Raw genomic sequence first — 19605 nt, forward strand, 5'->3', positions numbered from 1 at the left:
CCCTAAAATTATGTAGCATATTAAATAAACAATATGTTACAACATATATAAAATATTCATGCATATGCTTACACATTATTTCAAGTTACAAAGTAAAAATATTTTTGTATAAATTATATACGGATTAGTATTGTGACATCATTTTTTATTATAATGAAATAATAAAATTTCAATAATTTAGTATATTAAGCATACATTATATATCATTAATATTGTTATATTCTTTTAAAATACGCAAAAGTTACTATTATAAATAACTTCATATTATTGATGTTTTAAACTTTGATAATTACAAAAAAATTATATGAAATAAATATCACATAGATAAGCCTAATATATTTAATACTGAAATTGTATTTTACAAAAAAACAAAACCTTTAAAACATTATTTTGTTCTTGGATACATAAAAGTTCTCTATATATATAGAATTTATATGGATGTACATTTTTTCCATAGAATACTTTTATTACATAAAGATCGCAAAACATGTGAAATAAATAGGTTATCCTTTTTTGCTTAACTGAGAAATGTTAACGATATCATGAAAAGGTTCATTTAAATGTGATTAAATATTCACAATATATAAAAGGTTTTGCTAAGAAAACTGACATATTTATATTTTTTAATTTTGAACGTGGACTTAAGCTTTTTTTTATGGGGGTAGATATTTTTTCATTAATTTTTTTCATTAAGTATGTGTACTTTTACAAAAATTTTGTAAATTCACCAAAAAGGCTAAAACAAATTTTCTTTGTATTACACTTTGTCATATATCACATATGTCATTATAATTATATTTATTTGGTATTCCACTTTTCGTTTAATACACTCTGCATATTTTTACCAATTAACAAATACCTTTCATATATGTGTAAGCATTTATATGTATCATTGCCTATATATATGCATGATCCTGTTATTCTCATTGGAACTTAAAGATATTAAAATAAATTTAACTTTGAAATGTAATAAGTTACATTGCATATAACATTTTTAATTAAAAACACATTAACGTGAACACACAACATAGCATGCTTATACATATGCTATTTTTAATAAGGGTTGTTTTATATGTATATATTATAGGCATTTACCTAATGATAATAAAAAAATATTATAATTATACGAATTATTTGTTTTTTTATATATACTTTTAATTTCCTTTCTACATTTGGAATTCATTTTTTCATTGCCCACACTTGGGATATTTTGTATCATTTTATTACTATAAGGAAATTATAAATGTCAAAACGAATTTATGTAACTCATTGAAGGTATTGTTCAAAATATGTTTCTTTATTTGATGAAAAACTTATTTAGTAAAGCTTATAATTTGTGTTAAAATTATTTCAGTTTAAATCATATTATGTCAAATGAACTGTAATAATAGGATTATATATGATGATGTGCACTAATTATAAGGTGGTTCACTTGGAACTATAACAAATTATAAACCATTCAAATGTAAATAACAACGATAATTTGTTAATTATTTTTCATGTTTCCATATATTGATTTACAATATACATGTATCTAGTATTTTATTATTTTAATTGATATTTATTAATTTGTTCGTATATAAACAATAATAGAAAAATATAAGCTTATAAAATATTAGAACGGTGCCATTACATATATCAATGTATTACATATTGCACTAAAAGCCTATTCTATAACAAATTTCCAAAAAATAAATTTTAGGGAAAATTATTATATACATATACATATACATTTTTATAATTAAAATAATATTAAAAATGTTGCATTTCTTAGAAAAAAATTAATATTTATTTGAAAAAAGGAATAATATAATATTTATATATATAAATACTTTTGATGAATACAAAGGAGTTTATTACAAAGGGGTTTATTACAAAGGGGTTTATTACAACGGGGTTTGCTACAACGGAGTTTATTACAACGGTTACATAAATTAATTCTATAGGAAATTTAAAAAATTAATAAATGAAATAAATTCCATTGTTTTTTATAAATATATTAATTTATTCATAAATTTTAGAACAAAAAATTAATATTACTATTTTGTGAATAAATATCAAGTTATCATCATTATTTCAAACTACATTTATTACTTTATTTAACGAATAAAGTTAAAAATGAGAGTCAATATTTTTAAATTTGTTTTTTTTTCAATTATTATTTGTTTTTTTGAATATATCAAAAATGTAGGTTACACATTATTTTCTTTTATTATTAATAATATTTCATTATAGTTTTCGTATCTATTTGTTTTACATTAATTTATATTATTGTTTCATGTATTGGTAAAACACTTAAAGGAAAATAAAAACTAATTACATATATGTTAATAAATATTTCATTTCTTTGCAGGAATTATACTATGCAAATGAAAGAACCATATGTTTTGAAAGGAATATAATAAATTTTAGGAATAATAGGACATTAGCATATGCAGACAATCAATTAAATTTAAATGATTTTTATCAATCAACTTTGAGTCTTGCAAATAAACTTAATGACTACAATGATGATAACGAAGAAATTATATATATTCGAAGTGCTATAGATTCACATATAAAGATGCATAAAGAAAATACTAAATTACCTGATATAAATAGTTTAGATAAAAGAACTAAAAAAATAATTCGTAAACTTCAAAAAGAATTAGAAGAAGTAAAAAAGGAGCTTGATAATATCGGGGATAGTGAAATAACAATAAAACAGATACGAGATAAGAGAATAACTAAAACATATGAAAATAATTCTGTATCAGAAGGTGAATATTATAACCAATTGGAAAATGAAGTAAATTTCGTGGAGACAAAACATAATCAGGTATACTTAAGTAGTAATAATCATTTTGAAAATAAACAAAAGCTAAACAAAATGCTCAAAGGATTAATAGTGAGGGGATTGTTGATGACTTTGCTTTCTTTGGCGGTACTACTATCAGGGTGGATTCAGATTCCATTTGCTATTATAGGTGTAGTGCTTTCAATTGAAACATTTGTTAAATGTTATCGATATATTAAATTATTCTTTAAAGTATCTAAAATGGAGAATATATTAAAAAAATTAAGATAACCATTCTTTATTATTATGTTTTATTATTATATATATTTTAATTTAATATATAATCACGTTACATAATTAATTTATCCTTATTTCTATGCATATATATTATATATGATATATTAATGGAATTTTAATTTACTCATGTTTAGTTAATATTTATAATTATTTTAAATAAACTTAATTTAAACACACTTATAAAATTATAAGCTATATTGATGGTTTAGGGTTCTTTACTATGGTTTATAGTTTTGTTCTATGGAATCTATGTTTTGGGTTAGGGTTATATTTTTATTAATTTGTTTATAATTTGATAATATTTATTGATCTGTATATATAGATCAAATATATGTACGATCATATATGCTTAATCATGGGATGAAGTTCAAAAGCCCAAATATATAACCAAAAAAGTGATGTAATCATTAATATGAAAGGGGTCGCATAACATATTTTACATAAGTTACAATACCTTCATCGAATTCGATCGTATATATTACATGTGGCAATATTATAACTTCACATTTTATAATTTATTTCTAATTTTATCTAACTATACATAAGAACCCTTATTATATATTATATAAGGCGTTTTAACCCATAGCTATGTTGAACCATGAGTAACACAGTATGTTTCTTTATTTGATGAAACATTTTATTTAGTAAAGCTTATAATATGTGTCACAATTACTTTAATTTAGATTATATGTTGTTAACCAACTGCATAATGTTATTATATATGAAGGGATAAATTATAATTATATTAATTTTGAATATTCCTCTACGCTGCAATATATATTCATATTAATGTGTATTTTTAAGATTAATTAAACATATTACCAACACATAATAGGTAATCATAAAATATGGGTTCATAAAATGTCGATTAAGAATAGACAATACAACGTTATCTATAAAATATTATTATGCGTCTAACATTTTTAATAATACATTAAAAATTGAACTATATATACAATATTTGTTCAAGTTTTATAATTTTGAGGCATAAATAAATTATATTTTAAGATAAAAAATAAAATATAAGTATATTAATAAAATTTAACATCATATTTTGTTACAATAATTTTTCTAATAATTATAAATAATATGATAGAAAGAATGGGTTTATTATACGCCTACACATATAAACTAGTAGAATGTTTTACCAATAAATAATATAGAATCCTATTTTATTGTGAAAACATAATATAATTAAAATTAATATTAATTTTGTTGAGAAAGCAAATAATAATAATTTTATTTGACTAATAATATTTATATTAGGTAATTATGTATATACAAGTCTATATTTTTATAGTTATTAAATTAAAAATAAAATTTATAAAATATATCATGCATAGAACTATATATATATTATATTTGAATAAGCATGGAAAAAACATTATATTATTTACCATAGTATGCCAATAATTTAAAGTATAAAATATAAAGTTAGAGAAATATTATAAAAAATACAACAATTTTTAAAATGATACAAGTTGTAATAGACGATCTTAATATAAGTATAGATAAAAATATATCAATTAATAAGAATTATGGAAAAATACATAGTATATTAATAATTATATAAAAATAATAATTTCCTGTTTCTTTCCATTTATTTTTATTGTTTTATAGACTTTCCTATATTTTGAGTATAAAGCATAGTTTTATATTTTTTAATATTAAAAAAATTTAATTTAAGGTAAGAATTATATTATGTCTATACATTGTTGGAGCTACAACTAGAATACTTCTATTCATAATAACAATAGCATTATCAAATTTATATAAAATAATAATTTCCGATTATGGTGAATTTTGTGTTTGATTTTTTTTATTACTTTTAATCGAAAATTTTATAATATAATCCTAAGATGATAGAAACTGTAGATCGTTAGTAATATTGATAAACATCTTTTTGCATATTAATGCAAGTTATAAATTTGTTTTTTATATATAGCAACAAAAATTATATATAAATTATAATAATACCAAAAAAAAACGAAAAAATATAAAAGTTAAAAAAAATATAAAAATTACAAATATTTTAATAAACATGAAACATTTTTTAATGATTTAATTTTATGTGTATATAATAGACAATAATGTGTTAATTTATAATTACAAAATTACAATTTATAAATGCATGCCACACATGTAAATTTCGGCAAATAGCATTTATATATGTAAACAAAAAAATATTTTTAATATAGAAATTATTGTATTATATATGTAAAATATTTATATAAGGTATTTTTCATTATTTTTGGTTGTAAATTTCTTATAGTTTTAACTTGGAGAATGCATATTTTTTAATTAATCAAAGTAATTAAATTAAAAATTAATATTAAACTTTGTATATTTCGAAAATATAAAATGATGATATTTTATTACTTTAATTAAATCATTAATCTTCATTCATATTTATTTTTATAATTTCGTCGTCTCTTTCAAAATACTTAATTTCTCCTTCATTACAAAAACTCTGATCATTATCTAAATCCATTTCATTTGTATCATTTTTTTTGTTGAAGTTTGCAATTACATAGAACGCTACTAAACCAACTCCAATTGCTCCTGCAAATTTAATAGAATTTCCTGAAATTTTTGTTTTGGAGGAACCTTTTTCATCTGAATTTGAGTGATGATAATTTTTATATTTTGCATCATCATTATTATTATGGGATGTATTATTAGGATGTTTTATTTGCGATATTTCTTGGTGTTTATTAATAGTATGTAAATTGTTGTTATTGTGAATACCATGCTTTTTATATCCTAAATCTTCTATACTCTTTTTATTTTTATTTATTGATTGGCTAAGGATATTTTGACTTTTATTTAAATCATTAAGTATGTTTTGAGCATCTTCTTCATGCTTAATGGCAACCTTATATGAGATATTATTATTACCATACTTAGATTTAATTAAAGCAATAAGGTTAGTAATATCTGGGATTATTGATGCAAATTCGTTTTTGTAATTTGAAATTTGTTGTAATTTTACTTCGGATTCTTTATTATAATTTCGTATATTTTCCATTGTACTGTCTATTTCGTCTTGATTTGAATTGTTCTCAATTTTGTTAAATTGTTGCTCAATATAATTGTGTATAGCATTAGTATATTGAACTATTTGCTCGCTTCTGTTTTCATGAGCAGCATTTTTAATATTTTCTAAACGACTTTGTATTCGAGTGAGTTCGTTTTCTATAGTTAAATCCTTAGAAAATAGTGTTTTTACATCATTTGCATTTTGTGATATGGTAATTATAATACTATTTATATTGTTACCACCATAAAATTGGGCTTTGATTTCATTTATTTTATTTTGAATATGCTGAAATGATTGTATTGTGCTTTTTAAATTTTCTTTAATTTTTGATACATCATTTTCATCATTGTCTTGAATATGTTGCTTGATTATATTATTATCATTTTCATAAGTTGTAACAAAAATTAAGATATCTTGTATTTTTTCTGTTAATTTGGTAATTGTATCTGTGTATTGCATTATATTTTCACTTTCTTTATTATTAACATTTTCAATACCATGGGCTTTGTTTTCACGACTAATGATATTATCATATATTTCTTTAAGCGCATTGAAATTGAAATTTGTATTTCCATTTACTGTATGAAGGAAAATTCTTTTTTTATCAGAAACATATTGTTCAATTTCCTTTAAATTATTTAAATTTTCTGTTAATTTATTTTTCTGTAACTGTATAATATTATCAAATTGTTTGGATATATCGGAATATTTTTCATTAATAAGATATATATTTGATAGTTTAAAGGCACGTATTTTTCTATATAATTTTTTTATGGATTCAATTGACTTTTGAAGTTGGGAATAGAAATAAGTCATTTGTAGATTATTATAGTATAATATTTTGGCATCAGCATTTTGGAAATCTATTGTAAATAACTTGGTCAAATTATTAATTGTCTGAGTAGCTTCTTTTTCTTTTTCTATTAAGTTATTTTTATCGTTCGTAATATCACTTATCATATGTTTCTTTGTTTGATTCAAATTATATTTTGTTTGTAATGCATCGATGTTATCATTTAAAGAATCTGTACTATTATTAATAAATTCGAAATATTCTTTTGAAAATTTAGTTGCAGATGTTATAAATTCCGAGTAATTAATTACTTTACTTTTAAGAGTCTCGACTAATGTTGCATATGAAAAAAGTAGGCATTCCTTTCTCATTTTTGTTAGTTGATCAATTAAACCATTTTTTTCGATTATTTTGTTCTCAATTATTTTTATCTCAGTATTAAATAATTCAGTCATTTCGTTTAATTGATTATTAGATTGTATATTAGAGTCTTTTTTCTCTGAAGAATCATGGGTGTTTTCGAATTTTTCTATAGATTTAATGATATTATCCAATTTTTGTTCCATAATTGTTACATTAAAATCCATTACAAATTTTCTTTTTTCTTGCTCATAATTGTCAATTTTTGTTTTTATTTGATTCTGATTTGATAATTCTAAAATAGTATCATAATTTTGAGAATCACATGTTAATTGATTTAATTCATCAAATTTATGTAAAACTAGTTTAACATCGTTTAATATTTTTTCTTTTTTATATTTTGTATCACTTAATACACCTTTTAATTCATTGGATTGACGTATTTTTTCATATAACTGTTGGTTTTTGTTCATTATATTTAAAGTATCTTGCTCCTTTTTATGTGTATCTTGACTTTTTTTAAATATATTGAGAAGAGTATCATAAGAATTGCGTATTTTCGTATATATTTCCGGTTCATTTTCTGGCGATGGAATAAATTTTAATGTGTCTTTTGTTTCTGAATTTAAGCTAGATAATACATCTATATTAACATTGTCAAATAAATTTATGCCTGAATTATTTTGTATTTGAATATTTATAGAATATGCTAATTTAACCATATTTTTAAATATACTTTCTGCTTCATCTTTATAGCTATAATATGATTTACCAATCATTCCCATATACGCATCTTTGGTTTTATTTAGTATATCAAATAATAAATTTTCATCGGTTGAAGTTTTAACATTTTCAATAGATTTTGAAATATCGTCGAAACCTTTGTTAATATTTGAATATTCTTTTGTAAATGTATCGTTCACATGATCTAATTTGCTTTTAAAATGATTAATTATTCTATCAACTTCTTTTATTTTTACATTATCTAAGTAGGAGTTATATTTCTTTTTGATTTCTATAATTTTTAAGAATTCATTTTGGGCGGTGATCCGTGTATTTTTAATTTGATCATATGTTATGGGTTCTTTTGAAACAGTTTCTAAACAATTTGTCATTATATTATATGATTTAATAAATTCTTCATATATATCATTTATTTCAGTATTATATTTTTCCAAGTTTTCATTAGTGTTAATACCTTCTAAATCATTTGTATTAAAAGATGATGTTACATTTTTTATTGTTGATTCTATTGAGGTTTTTATTGATTCTAATTCCTCTTTATTTGTAATGGCAGTTTCTTTTATTTTTTCGATAATTCCAATTTCGTAGTTTTTTTTATGTTGATCAACATCGTTTTCTATACTTTTAATTTCAGAATCAAGGTTATCTAATTCTGTTTTCTGGTCTTCAATATTTTTTTTTTGGTCTTTGAGGGATTCTAAAAATGTCTGAAGGCTACTTAATTCTGTATCTTGACTATTTATGGAAAAACTTGATATTTGTTTCTCTATGCTTTCTGTTTCTGTTAAACAATCGTTTATTTTTTTTTTTATATTGGTTATTTTTAATAATTTATTTTCAAGATTTTCCAAAGAAGTTTGAATACCTATAGCTGCTTTATTGGATTTATTATTATTAGCAGCGTCGTCTTCAATAGTAAATTTTTCTTTTTTTATTTTGTTAATTTTTTGCTCCGATGTTTCTGCTTGAAGGGTAATTTGTTTTTTTAACTCTTTTATTTCATTAATTATAATATTTGAATCTTTCTTTGTTTGTGCGATATTATTTTTTATTGCTAATTCAGAATATTTATTTAAAAGCTCAGTAACATCTTTTTTATATTGTTTAAACAGAATCTTATTTTTTTCCGTTTGTTTTGCATTTTTATCAGCCTCGTCTTTGCATTTTTTAGATTTATCAATGTTTTCCTTCAATTCATTTAAATTAAAATCCATATCGCTAGTGGCATTATCTTTTTGATTTTTCATTATGTGTTGAGTTTTGTTGTTTGCCATTTCGATATTTTTAAAAAGTAGTGATACATTTTCATTATTCTCTTTAGCATTTTTAAAATAGGTGTCGTTGTTAGACTCTTCGCTTAAAATATAATTTTTTGATTCTGTAACTTTCTTTATGCATTCATTAATATCTTTACCATCTACAGTTGATTCTATTTTCGATTTGCATGTTTCTAAATTTGAGTTTTCTTTGATGGTTTTAATTAGTGTTTCTGATTTATCTAATTCCGATTTTACATTTTTATTATACTCTTCAATTTTTTTAGTATATTCTTTTACTTCATCAATAATATTTTTAATATTATTTAACTTTAAAATGTTATATAGATTGGTAATTTCATTTAAATAAAGATTTATGTCACTATTATGCTTCTGGGCGTCTAAAAGATATGTTTGTAACGTTTTTTTAATATCATTTATATTTGATTTCTCATAATTTCCTTCTGTTAGTTTTAAAGATTTTTCACGAATATCGGAAATACTTTTATCATTTTTCTGACTAGTAATATAATGATCTTTATACTTGGAATTTGATATATTAAATGTGTTCATTTCCGCTTTGGGTGATTGCTCTTTTATTTCATCAAGGTCTTTTATATATTTTTCCATTGATTTTATCATATTTTCAGACTTTTTCTTTTCTTCATCAATTTTTTCCAAAAATAGTTTATTTAAACTTTTTCCATATGACATATTTATATTTTTTACTTCTTCTAACGAAGTTTTATCTTTTTCTATTTCCGCTATTTCATTTAATAATTTTTTCATATTATCATATATATATTTTTTTTTATCAATTTTTGTTACTATATTTTCTATTTTTTTTTCAATTTCCTTTGGATCCTCATTATATATGGTTTTATCTGTTACATCTTCTAAATCGCTTATTTGCGTTTTTATTTCGTTAATATAGTTCTCTGACTTGTTTTTTATTTCCGTTAATGCCTTTATGTTTTTATCGACTTTTTGATCTAAGGTCTTAATATCATTTTTAATTTTATTAATTTCATCAGCATATTTTATATTTTCTTCTTTCACAAAATCATCAAAATTATAATGCTTTAATTTTTCCTTTATTTCATTAAAATTGGTTATACTGATTTCTGCTTCCTTAAGTATTTCTTTATTTAGAAGTTCTATATTTTTTCCAATTAATTTTTCTATCTCGTCAATAATGTTATAAATTGATGTATGAATTACCATTTCGATGTTTGAAACATTTTTATTTGCATTAACACTTTTTTGTTCGATATCATTAGTAGCCTTTTCGTTTTCATCGAATTGTTGATATAGGGTGTTTCCTTTAGGTGTTCCTAAATTTTCTTTTAAATCATTAAAATATTTTATCAATTCATTGTTCTTCGCTTCGTAACTACTTAAAGACAATTCTGTGAATATTTTTTCTAATTCTGTCTTTTTATCTGTTAATGTATTATCAAATTGGTTTGTATACGATTTTTCTATTAAATTACTGTTTTTTATGACATCAATATTTTTATTTAATATTTCATTTAATTTATTTTGCTTATTACGGAATTTTTCTATAGATTCTGTTGTATTTTTACATATTTTTAAATACCCATTTACCTTCTTAAGAGTATTAATGTTTTGGTATTCCTCTTCAATGGATTTGGTTATTTCATTAATTAAAGATTTACTATCATTAACATTTTTTTCATAATCATTCAACTGGTCATCTGAAATTTCATTTTTTATTTTATTTACCAATTCAGCAAATGATTCGTGCCCTGAGTTAATCTTTTCTTTATGATTATTTTCTAAATTCACAAATACATTCACTTTATTTAAAATGTCATCTTTCATGAATTTCATTTCATTTATGATTTTGAATATTTCATCTTCTTTGACAGATATTGTCTTAATGTATTCTTTGGATTTTTCATAGTTTTGTTTTGCGTCTTCGTCCTTTATATTGTCTATATTACTTTGATCATTATATTGACTTTTGATTTCTGAAATTTTAGATTTATATTTATTTAATTCGTCTTTGTAATTAGAATAATCATTTATATTACTTGACAACTGCTTTTCTTTACTTTTAAAATCTTCTACTATTTTATTTAGTTCATTGTTAAGTTCACTATGTATATGTTTTTTCATTTCCACAATAATACTCAAAAGCTCATTTTTTTTATTTTCGATGGTACTTAAATTTAATTTAACTGTTTCAGTTTCCATGTTTTGAATTTTATCATATTCTTTATCTATTTTTGATTTTAAATCTTCAAGTTTCGCTTTGTCTTCTGTATTATCAACGGCATTTTCTTTAACTATAGAAGATAATTCATTGTAAAGTGCATCAAGGTCTCCTTGATAAATTTTAGATAACTCTGATTTTATTGTACTATATATCTTATCTTTGTTCTTTACATATTCTGTAACTTGATATGGCGATATTTTAGCTAATTCATCAATGTATGCATTGTTATTTTCTACCACCTTCTTTAAGTCAATAGCTTTTTTAACATATTCATTTTTGTCAGATATATTTTTAATTTTTTCTTTTAATTCTAATTTTAACGTGTTTATATATACGATTTCATCATCTATTTCCAAATATTTGTCAAATAAATTGTTAATTTCTTTTTCCAAGTGAATAGAGTCTTCATTGTATTCTTCCAATTCTGTTTTTATTTTGTGTTTTAATCTTTTCCAATTTGTTGCTAATGTATAAGACTCCTTCAATCCATTTTCTATTTCTTTATAAGTTTTTTTATTTAAATTTTGATCGATGTCAGAAAGAATTTTATTTTTTGAAGTAACTCTCCTTTTGTAAAGTTCCATAGAATCAATTATGTCTTTGAAGTCTTTCATCCTCATTAAAATTAAGCGTACAGTGTTATCTTGGTTAACATTTTTGCCAAGAGTTTTTTTATTATCATAAGAACCCCATTCCTGTTTAAATATTTCAAAAAATCTTGTTTCTAATGCTTTTAAATTCGATTTGGGTATTGGCTTATAAAATTCATCAAAATCATCTTTAAATATCTGATTGTTATTTGGATCAGGTTTTTCTATTAATAGCCTTCCTAGTGTTTTAACAAAACTGTTTAATACTTCTTTTTGATGATTATATACTATTTCCAAATACTTTAGCTTCTTTGCATTATAAAAGAAAATTTCTCGTCTTTTTGATATCCGTTTAATCTTTTCTAAAAATTCATAGTAATAAGGTGAAATTTTACTATCTTTTAGATAGTCTTCCATCAATAAATGAGACGATAAACACTTTTCCAGGTAGATACTCGATTTGTGTATAACATCTTCAAATTGCTTTTCTAAAAAAATTAGTTTATTTTTAAGATGTTTTTGTTCCCCCTCAGACTCTAAAATTTGAATTAATGATTTTATATGTGGAACAGTTTCTTTATCATTAGGCATCGGATGTTTTTTTACATCATTCAAAAAAGCTAAAATATGCTTGTGTGTAATAGTAGCATGTTCTTTATAGGCGGCATCTATATCCCAATAGCTATAATAGCCTACATAATCATATTCAAGTTTCAACGATGAAAGAATACCATCTAGTATGGGTTCTAGATTTTTAAACCGTGGAAGAATGCAATTCACATAGTCTTTTTTTGAAATTTCATATGAATTATAATAGGAATGTATGGGTTCCTTATAAAATTCATAAAGAGGATCTTGAATTTTGACCATTTCACCTATTACATTGGTTCTTCGAGGTTCACATTCTTTTTTTATTGCGATTATATCCTTTTGTATTTGTTTGAGTTTATTCAATATGGAATCTAATAGACGTTTTGAACTATAATAGCCTTTACTGTCTATGGTTCGAAGATCGTAACAAATTTGTAATTTCGCATAAAAAAATTCTAAATTTTCGTTTGTATATGATGCACCATATATAATATCTATTTCGTTATATATATCAGGGTCGAATGATGGTGCAGATGATTTTTGGATAAAAGAATTTTTAACTATAGTTGCTTTCCTATCTGTTTTTTCGCTATCATTATTAAAACTTTTAAAAGCATTGAAGTTGTTTTTTATTGTGTAGTCATTGTATAATGTTATTTTATCATTTGCAGTGTCTTTTTGATTTCTAAAGTAGGTAATCGAATGAGGTTGTATAAATGTTTGATCATTAATGGCATTGTTTTTATTATTATATTGTTTTTCATTTGAAGAGTTTGAATCATTAAGATTTACTCCTTCTAAATTATGATATAAATAAAAACTGTTTAACTGTGCGTCATGGTTCTTTTTTTCCGTCTCAATTTTTCTCCCATAAATTATTTCTGCATATAAAAGTTGAAAAATATTAATATGTTAATATATAAATGTACCAATCTATATGAATATATGTTGAAGAAATTTGTGTATATAAGAATTGTAACTATTATTTAAATATTTCGATTGTTACCTAATGAAGTAAACAGAACAATATAAGTAGTTGTAATATAGATAAATTTTTTCATCGTGGAAATATAATACATATTTTAGAATGAAAAATAATTTGTTTTAAATATTTTTATTTCTCTATTTAATGACAATGTTTTTTATTTTAATTTTTTTATTTATAATTTCATCTTTTAATATTCTTTCTTGTATATAGTTAGATCGTTTTGTTTTGTAAAACTAAAAAAAATGTATGTATGTATGTATGTATGCATGCATGTAGTATATAGAACAAATAATTAATAATTATTAAGTAAAAAAATTATAGTCATAGTATATAATTACTAGTGGACAAATAAATAATTGATGGTGTAGAAATAAAAAAAAAAATTATTATCTCATACACCTTTAAGAAATTTCTACAAATAAAAAAATTGGCAACTAAAACAAATTTTTTTTAAATTAAATTATGGTGCAACTCAAATAATAAAAAAAATTATACGAATTAATTAACAAAAATAGAAACAATCGATAAGATAATCCTCTCTTTAGTGAAGACATAATTAATTTACACAAAATATAATTATAGGTATATAAAGGAAGTTATAAATTTGTAATAAGACATTTTGGTTTTTTTTTATTCATGAATAAATGTTTTTTCGTTTTTAATTTAAAATGAGATCCATATTTTAAATAATAATAATTCATGCATCGTTTTATAATAAATAATTAGTGTTATAGTATATAAAACTTAATTTAACGGACATGTTCCGCGCGTGAGTTTTGTTTTAATTTAATTTTTATAATATTCATAGAACCAAGTTTATTAAGAAGTGCATAAATATATAAGTAAAAATTATAAAAAAAAATCCTCAATAAGCCCAATATGTTGCCTCTAGATTAAATCTAAGCTTGTAACACACAAAAAAATTATAAACATTAATATTAAAAGAAAACTGCAAATAATTTTTTTTTATAAATTTAAACTTACATTTAAAGGTTTAATATAAATTATACATCATTAATGCATAATATTGATATATTATATATTAATGTTAAGTTTTTATTAACCATATATAATACCCTTATAAATGATATAATAACTGTAATCATTATATTTGAAATTAAAATCAATTATATATATTGATAAAAAAAATACAATATAAATATTTGCATAATAAATAATGTAAATTTTAATTATATTAATGCAATTCTTGAATTTCATTACTTTAAATTCATGTTAAAATTGAAATTCATGAAATAGGAATATTTTACATGATTTAATTTATTCCCATAAGGTATAACACTATATTATGAACATTATTTTGCTTTATTAATCGTTTTTATATGTATAGATTGGGGAATTTTAATATACATAAAATAAACACATTTTAAAATAGCTAAAATGAAAAAAAAAATTTCATAATATATTTTGGTTGCAACTATTTTATAATGATTAATAAAAAATAGGGATATAAAATTTGCGACATTTATTCTTCTATATATTTTTTTTAACAGTTACATTAATGATTAAATACCGAAATATGTTTAATTCAGTCAATGTCATATTTATGTATGATGTAAATTTTGTAGGGGAATTATATAACAATTCATTTTTTTTTAATCATAATTTATTGTTATTATAGATATGCAAATTCATAAATCTATATTTAAAACATGGGATATTTATAAGAAATAAATATTACTCTAAATAATGCATTTTAAACACTTAAAAAAGTAAATTTTATAGATAATTTAAAAAAATTATATCGAGTGCATTAATTATTCCACTGCGGTATACAATGAGGCAGCATCAACAATAAGAACAAGGCAAATAATAGTAGTAATAAATAAATAAGCACAATTCTAATGTAAAGGCAACTTATACGTAAACCAATATATGATTGTTGTGCATAATATTTTATATATGTATTTATTTTTGTGTTAAAGAAATTTGAATGCACATGCATTTAAAGGTGGATAATGTTTAAAAAAAATGCAAACCTTCGTTTGATATTATTTCATTAGGAATTTGTATTTATTTCTGCTCAGGATTTTATGAGTTTTATATTTATTTGTTTTTTATTATAAAAATATTTAGAAAGTCATATTGTAAAAAGAATGCAGAATGCAACTAATAAAGATAAAATATAATTTAAAATAAATATTAAATTATAAAATTTCTTATGCACAATTACACATATTAAGTAATAAATATATCGTAGTTGTATTTTACATTACTAGTATACTACCTCTTTCTTTATTTTCCTGCACTTTAAAGTATCAGATTAAATAATTAAGTTATATTTTAAAACACTTTTTATGACTAAAATACTATTTCATCATATTATAAAAATATACAAATATCATAAATGTGTTTTCTTTAGGATTTTACTATTTTAATTTGGTATCCCAAATAACATTATGACGAACCATTTTAAATTGATTGAATTAACATAAATTCCATACGACTATTAATTTTTTGAGTTCGTCAAATAAAGGTTAAAAATGAAAAATAGTTTGTAGAATATTTTCTTTTGGTTCTTTAAGGCTGCTATTGTTTGAAAATCATGATCTAAATAGTGAAATTGTAAATATAAAAATCACTGCTTAGGAAATATGAAAAATAATAGTATAAGAACGAGTGACGATGAAACTTTTAGAATAAAGGTACACTAATTAAAAGTTTTAATTTCACTAAAAGAGAATAATAAAAAGGAAAAAAGAGAAAACGATATGAAAATGACACGCAACAAAAATATTACAACTAATAATTAAAGAATATAAAGGATTGAATAATTCAAATAAGAATGCATTAAATTAGCATAAACAATATTTGGTATTATTAATAGGAAGACAATATTAGCAATATAAAGCAATCTTAGAAGCTGGTATAGCTATATTTAACTTCCTAGAGAAACTAAAATTTACAATTGGTGAAACATATTATATGAAAATATATCCATGTATATTTCCTATTATTTAAATTTAGTTTACTTGGTAAAAAGGTTTTAATGTGATTAATTCTAAGAATCTAAATAAATTAATAAGTTACATATCCCTTTTTGTTTTAAAATTTTTTTACATTCGTGCAACAAAAAAAAGACAGTATAAAGTAATAATAAAGGGAGACCAAGTAAATAAAAAAGTTAATATTTGGGGAATAACCTTTTTTAATATTATTTTTATAATTATATAATATGAAATAATAATTTAAATTTTTATTATCAAAATGTGATGTTAATAGTTTAGCGACAATTTTCCTAAAATTATAAACTCAATTAAATGTAATATTATATATTTTTATGGTAGTTTTAAACATGTGTTTTATTATTATATATAGGCAGTCAGGATTATGTACCATGAGTTATTGTTTTGGATTATGATTATTAAATGCATCTTTATTTAATTTTTTATAATTTGACAATATTTATTGTTCTGTAAATGGTGATTATATATATTTACCATTTCTGTATGTTTAATTTCGAGCTGGAGTCAAAATGTGTAACCAAAAAAGGGGGCATCATCATTAACATGAAAGGGGATACATAACATATTATAACTTGTGAAAATATGTTAATATGTGCTATATTGAATTATGTATAACGCAATATGTTTCTTCATTTGATGAAAAACTTATTTAGCAAAACTTTTAATTTTTGCTACAATTACTTTAATTGAAATTATATTATACCAATTGAGCTGTAATAATAATACTACATATGTATCTATATATTATAAAACATTCATTATGAATATTCATGTGCATTACACTATATATTAGATTAATATGCGTTTTTAAGATTAATTAAACATTATATTAATATATAGCCATAAAATATAGATGTATGGAATACCGATCGAGAATAGACAATATATCATCGCCTATAAAATATTAATATGCATCTAACATTTTTAGTAATACATAAAAATTGAACTATATATACAATATTTTTTTAAGTTTTAATGTAGTTATTATTCTTTTTTTGTATTCCCTTTACATTTTTATTAAAATTAATTAGTAATATAGAAGTTGTTTTATACGCTTTAATTTATTTACCATAAAGGTATAATATTGGATTAATCACTATTCATTTTTAAACTGTATAGTTTTGAAGTATATATAAATTGGAAATATACTATAAGTAGTTATTTGAAAAAATATAAGTATATTAATAAAATTTAATGTTATAGTTTGTTCTAATAATTATAAATAATATGATAGATAGAACTAGAATTATTATTATATACCTATATATATATATATATATATAAACTAGTTAAATGTTATAATAATAACAATTTTGAAATATTGTTTTATTGTGAAACCTTTATATAATTAAATATTAATATTAATTTTATCGAAAAGGCACATAATAATAAATTTTCTTTGAACTAATAATATTTTTATTAGGTTATTATATATAAATTAATAAATATGTATTAAAATGTTTCGTTTTACGAGATTGTATATATGTTCTAAAATTTTATACTTTAAAACAATGAAACAAAAAAAATACTAATTGATTTAATGTATTCCTCTTGAGTGCATTAATTATCTCATTGTAGTATACAGTGATATACCATTATTAACAACAATAATAATAGATTAATATATTATTAACCCCGAACAAATGTATTATGTTTATTTAATTCGATTAGATAGATATACAGTAGTTATATATATTATTATACGGGAGATAAGATTAAAATTGTATGCAAAAAACATCAAATGGATATTATAGCCTTTAACTAAGTATTTTTTTAATGCGATAATATTAGAATTAACACTACCAAGCAAAATAATATTAATAATTCTATAGTTTCCTTAAAAATATAATTTATTATAAAATATAAAAGCAAACTATATATTTAGAAAATAATTCTAAGGTATGTTTAATGTATATATTAATTGAAAGTTTTAATATTAGAAAATATAAGTCATAATTAAACTATGCAGAATAGGTATATCTTATATAACTACATCCTTGTCTTAAAAAAACATACTTCCCTTATCTCTCCTCTCAAAGTGCAATATACCAACCTAATACACATAGTTTTTTATTATACTTTAAAAATTGCATCAACACTCATTTATGTGTTATTATTTAATATCTGCTAATTATTATTTTTAAAACAATGAGTTAAAGACATATTTAAGCTTATAAATAACACAATAAATACTATGTCAGTCCTAATTGTCGTTTTAAACCGTGGAAAAGATGTGCAAAATATATTATAAAATTATATAATAAAATATATTTATAAATTGAAGTATATAGAAATAAAAATAAAGTTATTGGACCCATTAAGATGAATTATGAACTTATTTATATTAAATAAAAGTAATATTAAAATTATATATATGCAATTAAAAAAGGGAACAATGCAACTTATTTTATAAATGTTATAATTTTAATAAAATATTGGTATATATTATAAGAAACAAGTATATAAATATTTAATATATTTTAAAAAATGACTATTTATATACTTTTAAGGATTATAGTAATAATATAATTTTTTATTTTTTAGATTATATAGTATTTAATTTTTAGAAGGGTAATCATTAAAACAGAAGATATAAATATATTCCTTTTCTATGTTCAAACATACTTTAAATTCATTACAATTATATTTTAATTTTATTATAGAATTATACGAAAGCGTATTAAGGATAACCATTTATGCAAAATTGTATTATATATACATATGATAATAAATGTTTAAACACCCCCCAAAACAATATAATTTATCTAACTACCATAAAAAAAAATATAATATTCTTTTAGTAATAATATTATATTATTATTCCATGTTAATTTTAAATTGAAATTAATAATAATAAAAATATTTTATCTACAGATAATTGATGTATATAGGGTTAAATAATTGTATTACCTATTTTAGTACATATATATATAAATAATATGAT

At 21.2% G+C, this 19605-nt stretch overlaps 2 protein-coding genes across 2 annotated transcripts; one reads left to right on the plus strand and one right to left on the minus strand.

Moving 5' to 3' along the window:
- Positions 1-2118: 2118 nt before the first annotated feature.
- Positions 2119-3067, plus strand: PY17X_1468000 (fam-b protein; the record flags this gene model as incomplete). The annotated part of the gene is made up of 2 exons (XM_022957743.1): positions 2119-2187; positions 2354-3067. The coding sequence occupies 2 exons, from the start codon at positions 2119-2121 to the stop codon at positions 3065-3067; spliced, it is 783 nt and encodes a 260-aa protein (XP_022813084.1).
- Positions 3068-5465: 2398 nt separating this feature from the next.
- PY17X_1468100 (reticulocyte binding protein, putative) lies at positions 5466-13768 on the minus strand (the record flags this gene model as incomplete). The annotated part of the gene is made up of 2 exons (XM_724024.2): positions 5466-13570; positions 13696-13768. 2 exons carry the CDS (start codon positions 13766-13768, stop codon positions 5466-5468), a joined length of 8178 nt encoding a protein of 2725 aa, XP_729117.2.
- Between the last annotated feature and the right edge of the window lie 5837 nt (positions 13769-19605).

Source organism: Plasmodium yoelii, assembly GCF_900002385.2.
Source record: "Plasmodium yoelii strain 17X genome assembly, chromosome: 14".
Lineage (NCBI taxonomy): Eukaryota > Apicomplexa > Aconoidasida > Haemosporida > Plasmodiidae > Plasmodium > Plasmodium yoelii.